We start from the raw sequence: 6399 nt of genomic DNA on the forward strand, positions 1-6399 counted from the left end.
AGTTGTTTTTTTTCTTCTCTCCTGTTAAGGTTCATGTAAAAATGTGCGCTGTCCCTGTCTCATTAAAACAAAAATAAACATAAATACATAAATACACATACATAAATAACATTTCTTTTTATTTTTTTTTATCATTTTTTCCTAATTGTTTACGCATTTATTCTTCCTTTTTCCCAATGTTATAATTTTATTTTATATATTTTGTCCAATTAGTTTTTTTCTATTCCATAAAGTTTGTCATTTTTTCCACACACTTGTGTATTAAACTCTGTTGTATGTGAGACTTTTGTGTTGTTTTTATTGCACTGATGTTTGTGTGTTTTTTACTGTGATCGAGCTCTCCTCTCCACAGACCTGACTCCTCTAGAACGTTACACACTGAACACTCGAATGTCACGTGTGAACTGATGTAAAAAAAAGCTCAAATCTGTTTAAAGAACATTTGGGATTTAATCTAAATGTTTTGTTCTGTTTCATATTTGATGTAAATATTGATCCTGAAATAAACTTCATGCTGCTTTAGGTTTTATCGTCCAAAAGATGATTTAGGATGAAAAGTGGAGAAAAAGGAAATGTTTCAGATCAGCTCAAGCTGCATGAAGTTTGTGCTGAAGTTGTGAAGCTCCTGTAGATGATTGTTTTTCCTTCAGAAGCTTCACAGTCTGAACGTTCAGTCGTGAAGAAAACACCTGAACAGTTTTGGGCGACGTCTTTGGTCCTGGAGTGAAGAAATGTTTGTCCTGATGTTCTTCACTCCAGTGTGACAGAAGAACAGAAGAAACTGATGCTTCACGATCTGATGGAAAATGAAGGTTCAGAGGTTCAGAGGTTCCACCAAAGTCATGAGACAAAACCCTTCATCCAGCAGATCATGAAGAGAAGATCAGGGAGTTTGAGGAGTTTCTTCAAAGCTCTTGACAAACACACATATACTCACAAAATATACAATAAATAAAAGAAACACAAATAAACACAAATAAACACTGGTCCCACTAAATGTGTCAGAGCTCACACTTCCACTGAGCGTCCAGCAGAGGGCGCCAGCACCACAGTCACGTCACGTTCACTTCACTCTGTAAACTTTTTTATTTCCAAAATATATTTGATACAAAACAACAATAATTTAATATAAAACAAGAGTGTTAAATATAAAAAATACAAATAAAATCATGTTTTGATGTTTTAACGGAGAAATTTACAAAACTTTTTTCAGTTTGTTTTACAAAATAAAAGTCTCAAAAATCACATTTACAAAAAACAACTTTAACACAGTTAGAGGAGCAGAGGGAATAAATACAATTTAAAAAGTATAAATAGTGAAACATTTAAAATGGAACTAAACGCTCCAGTCACAGACACGACAAGAACAAACAAGAACAACAAGAACAACAAGAACAAGAACAACAAGAACAACAAGAACAACAAGAACAAACAAGAACAACAAGAACAACAAGAACAAACAAGAACAAACAAGAACAAACAAGAAAAACAGAAAAACAAGAACAAACAAGAACAAACAAGAACAAACAAGAACAACAAGAACAAACAAGAACAACAAGAACAACAAGAACAAACAAGAACAACAAGAACAACAACAAGAACAACAAGAACACAAGAACGACGTTTATGTCACGTTATATTAAAAAAAGTGCTTCTGTTTTCTCTGAGTCTTTCCTTTATGGACCAGATCTGATCTGAACCAGGTTTTAACCAGGACTAAACCAGAGTCCAGACGAGTTTAAACCAGGACCCAGTCTCAGACTTAGTCCTGGTCTGGTCCAGACTCTGGTCTGAGCTGCAGGTTCTGGCTGATGAAGGTTCTACACAAACACTTCAGGACCACTGGACCCCAGAGTCCAGACTCTGGTCCAGGAGGATCATGGAGCTCCGGGTCTGGGCCTGGTCCGGTCCCTGGTCCAGTCTGCAGACAGAGACAGGGTCAGTGAGTCTGGGTCTGTGGTCTGTGGGTGTCTGTGGGGGTCTGTGGTCTGTGGGTCTGTGGGTCTGTGGGTCTGTGGGTCTGTGGTCTGTGGGTCTGTGTGGTCTGTGGTCTGTGGGTCTGTGGGTCTGTGGGTCTGTGGTCTGTGGGTCTGTGTGGTCTGTGGGTCTGTGGGTCTGTGGTCTGTGGGTCTGTGGTCTGTGGTCTGTGGTCTGTAGTTTCACCTGTGGAGTTGAGGACAGGAGCTCTTGAAGGACCCAGGTCTGAGTCTGGACCGGGATCTGAACCGGTTTCTTGTCACTAAGTCCTGGACTCTGCCCCAGGACGAGCTGCACCTGTCGCTCCTGTTTCTCCTGTCGCTCTTGTTGCTCCTGTCGCTCCTGTCGCTCCTGTCGCTCAGCTGGAAGAAGAAGTGAGATCAGACTCAACAGACCAGAGGCTCAGAGGACGAGACTCCGCCCACAAAAAGTGTGCAGGGTCTCACCTTGTCTGTCACCTGTCTGTGCAGGGTCTCACCTGTCTGTGCAGGTTGTAGTCGGTGCAGGTGTGTGTGTTCTTCCTCTCTCTCTCTCTCTCGCTCTCGCTCCCTAAACACAAAAACACTTTTAGAAACTTCAGAAATTGTCTTTTTTTTTTTTTTGTTTCATCAAAGTTTTTTTGTTTTTTTTGTGTTTCTCTCTTTTTCCTCTGACCGTTTTTCCAGCTTCTGTTTTCTGTCGTTTATCAGGATGTTCCCTCACTCCTCTCTCTCTCTCTCTTTTCCTCTAACCTGTTTTCCAGTCTCTGTTTCCTGTCGTTTATCAGGACGTTCCCTCGCTCCTCGTCCTCCCTCCGCTCACAGCTGGACTTTATCTTTCCCTCTGTTTTTCACTTCTCCCTCCCTCTCTCCTCTCGGGTTTATCTTTCCCTCGGCGTTTCCTCTCTTCTCTCCCTCTCTTCTCTCCCTCTCTTCTCTCCCTCTCTTCTCTCCCTCTCTTCTCTCCCTCTCTTCTCTCCGTCTCTTCTCTCCCTCTCTTCTCTCCCTCTCTTCTCTCCGTCTCTTCTCGTTCCGGCTCCAAAAAACATTTTCTTCCCAAACAGAGCAGAGGGGGCGGGGCTTCGCTCACATGTTTTTCTCATCACCAAAACATGAAAAATAAAAAAAATCCAACGACGCCTGCACATGACCCGACTCCCCTCCTCACCTCTGGTCCTGTAGATCCGGTGAGACGACCCTGAGACGCTCCTGAGGTCCCGACTCAGATCCTGGTTGAGATCCTGGTCCAGAGACCCGGTCCGGTTCTGGGTCTGGGTTCTGAGGAAGACCTGGTCTGCGGCTCCACAGGTGCAGAGCTTCATGAGGAGAACCTGAAAGAGGAGCAGAGACGTGGTTTGAGACGTGGTTTGACTTGAGGCTCAGATCCTGAAAGAACCAAATCAAAACATCTTCAGTAAAAAAAAAGTACAAATTGTCTGAGGCGACGTCCAACAGAAGTAAACAACAAGGCCAAAAATTCAAGTTAATGCATCAGTGACACTTCATAATAACTACACATTATTTAGCCTTAATAAAGCATGAACAAAGACTTAATTAATAATGATTCACACTTAGTAAATGTTTAATAAAGGATAATTTGTCTTCACTTTAGAAAAGCTCAGAAAGACTTAACTGACAGAGAACAGCTGCCTGAATGATCATTGTATTACATTATTAGTAAATCATTCTCTCATAGTTTATTAATGATTAATAAATGCTCAAATGGTTCGTTCATGAGTAATTAAGTATGAAATAATTATGAGTAAATATTTACAGCACAGGCAAATTAAGTGCAAGTGCTAATTCAGGCAGTAATTAAGTAGTTACTAAGAATCATTATTAATTAAGCCTTTGTTCATGCTTTATTAAGGCTAAATAATGTGTAGTTATTATAAAGTGTTACCGATGCATCTGATATAAAAATGTATTGAACAGATACATATGTCTCTAGTTTATCAAACTGTTGACCTTTTTTCTGTTCCATTTTTGGTTGTAAAGTTCCATCTGTTTTAAACAGACCATGAATGAAACATGGAACAAAAATTATTTCCCAAATTTCAAAGACCCAAAAATCATGTAAATAAATGTTTGTATTTCATCATATCTTGTGTTATTCCATCTTTGAACTGTTGATGAAGGGACAGGATTTTTTTAAAAAAAGTATTTAAAATGATAAAAATGTTCTTGGAAGGACTGACATATTTTATAGAAATAGTTTCTTTCATTTTGAAGTAATATTAAAGTTTTCAGAAGAAAAAAGCCACAAATGATGTAAAATCCTGCACCTTCTACTTGTTTGTACAATTTTCCCTCCGTTACTTTTCCCTCCGTTACCATGAACTTTCTTAATAAAAAATCTCATGAGTCAAAAAGTCAGAGGTTTTTCAACCTAATCTTGTACCATATGGTAGAAAACTATATGAAGCAAATATTCAAACCAGTTTGTTAAGGATTATGTAAGTGAGAACCAAGAGTTATCACTGTTTGGATTTACTGACCAAAAAAGTGCTGCATATTTCATTCCCTCCGTTACCACTTGACCGAACCCCTGAATGAGTCAGATCTTTTTAAATGTGCAGATTTCAGTCTCAGTTTTGGCTCCACAGCTCAGGGACAGGAGCCTGTGGTTCCTCTGAGGAGCAGCTGCTTCAGTCTGTGACAGGAACCAAACCAGAGACAAGCTCATGTAGATCCTTCACCAAACCCGAGTGAACGTGTGTGGACTAAAGGCCTGGTCATATTTAACCAGACTCACCAGCTGCTCCCAGTCTGGGGTCCGGTCCGGGTCCGGTCCAGGGTCCAGGGCCGGTCCGGTCCGGTCCGGGGTCCGTCCGGGTTCTGGTCCTCAGTTGTCTCTGCAGATGGAGCACCAGGTTTTGAAGTCCACTGATCTTCTCCACGAGTCTGCAGACCTGCTCCAAGTACTCGAGACCAGAGAGAGAGAGCCGAGACCGAGACCTAGACCAGGACCAGAGAGAGACCGGGTTTAGACCAGGACCAGAGAGAGAGACCGGGTTTAGACCAGGACCAGAGAGAGACCGGGTTTAGACCAGAGACCAGAGAGAGACCGGGTTTAGACCAGAGACCAGAGAGAGACCGGGCCTAGACCAGGACCAGGGATTTCTCTGGTCTGGCCAAGATTTTAAGACTTAAATCAGGTTTTTTCATCTTGTTTTCAGATTTATGATCCACTTACTCGTTCTGAATCGGTGGGTATAATGTTAAAAAGTGTCACATATTTTTCTTCCATGACTCAACTCCGTCAGAAAATCTTAAATTTATACAATAAATGTTAAAAGAAGAAGCGACAATCCAGTTTCTCCTGCAACTCTTCACTTGTTTTTAGATTCAGTGACACAAGACGACGACGAACAATTTCAAGATTTTCTCTCTACAATTTAACATCTTTGAATTTATTATCAGGTCAAAAACATTTGTAAAAGTCCATAAAAGTTTGTTTATCTCCAACTGAGCTTCATAAACTTATTGTCCAGCTCCTGAACTCTGAGCACAAACGCTTCAGTCTCGTCCAGAGTCGATTATTTGAGGAGAACTTGTTCAGTAAAAAGATCTTCTGCCTGGACACAACATCTCAACACTTTAAACTCATTTTCTGACAGATTTCAGTTTTTAAATTTTACATTTTGGCCAAGACACACACACACACACACACACACACACACACTGTGGTCCCGCTTCAGAGCTGCTCCGCTCTGCGTCTGAAACTGAAGATCCTCAGGAATGTTTTGGACGTTACATAAGAACCGCGGCAGAACTGAAGAATCTGCTGCGTCACGACTCAAGAATCTGCAGAGGAACAAAGGTCAAACCCACAAGCTCCTGGTGAGAGGGAGGAGGACAAACCCACAAGATCCTGTCCTGATTCAGGCCTGGTCTAGTCCAAGTTTAGTCCTGGTTTAGTCCCACTTCAGACCTGGTTTAGTCCTGGTTTAGTTCTGGTTTAGTTCTGACAAAGAAGAGTCTGAACTTTTGTGTCAGTTTTTGTTTCATGTGGAGACTTCCTGTAATCACAGAGATCTGAAACTCATACACACACCTGCACCTGACACACACCTGCACCTGACTGACACACCCGCACCTGACACACACCTGCACCTGACACACACCTGCACCTGACACACACCTGCACCTGACACACACCTGCACCTGACACACACCTGCACCTGACACACACCCGCACCTGACACACACCTGCACCTGACACACACCTGAGAAACAAACCAGGAAACACCTGGTGCACATCTGTCCTGATTTGATGACATCATTTTCCAGAGTCATAAATCCTGCTGAGTCACACACACCTGTAAAACCAGGACTAAACCAGGACTAAACCAGGACTAAACCAGGACTAAACCAGGACTAAACCAGGACTAAACCAGGACTAAACCAGGACTAAACCAGGACTAAACCAGGACTAAACCAG

The 6399-nt window shown here is 41.9% G+C and overlaps 1 protein-coding gene across 1 annotated transcript in view; it reads right to left on the reverse strand.

The window, feature by feature from the left end:
- Positions 1 to 1657: 1657 nt before the first annotated feature.
- The window catches only part of LOC129411593 (cAMP-dependent protein kinase catalytic subunit-like), a 9220-nt gene continuing 4478 nt past the window's right edge, over positions 1658 to 6399 (reverse strand). Inside the window, exons 3-7 of the mRNA XM_055162913.1 lie at positions 4711 to 4810; positions 3124 to 3286; positions 2456 to 2526; positions 2164 to 2339; positions 1658 to 1921 (exon numbers count right to left, since the gene is read on the reverse strand). Of these exons, the coding sequence (XP_055018888.1) occupies positions 1763 to 1921; positions 2164 to 2339; positions 2456 to 2526; positions 3124 to 3286; positions 4711 to 4810 (669 nt within the window). The 3' untranslated portion in view covers positions 1658 to 1762. The remainder of the gene's footprint in view (positions 1922 to 2163; positions 2340 to 2455; positions 2527 to 3123; positions 3287 to 4710; positions 4811 to 6399) is intronic.

This window comes from Boleophthalmus pectinirostris, unplaced genomic scaffold (genome assembly GCF_026225935.1).
Source record: "Boleophthalmus pectinirostris isolate CB_2022bp ecotype Guang Dong unplaced genomic scaffold, ASM2622593v1 HiC_scaffold_5, whole genome shotgun sequence".
Lineage (NCBI taxonomy): Eukaryota > Metazoa > Chordata > Actinopteri > Gobiiformes > Gobiidae > Boleophthalmus > Boleophthalmus pectinirostris.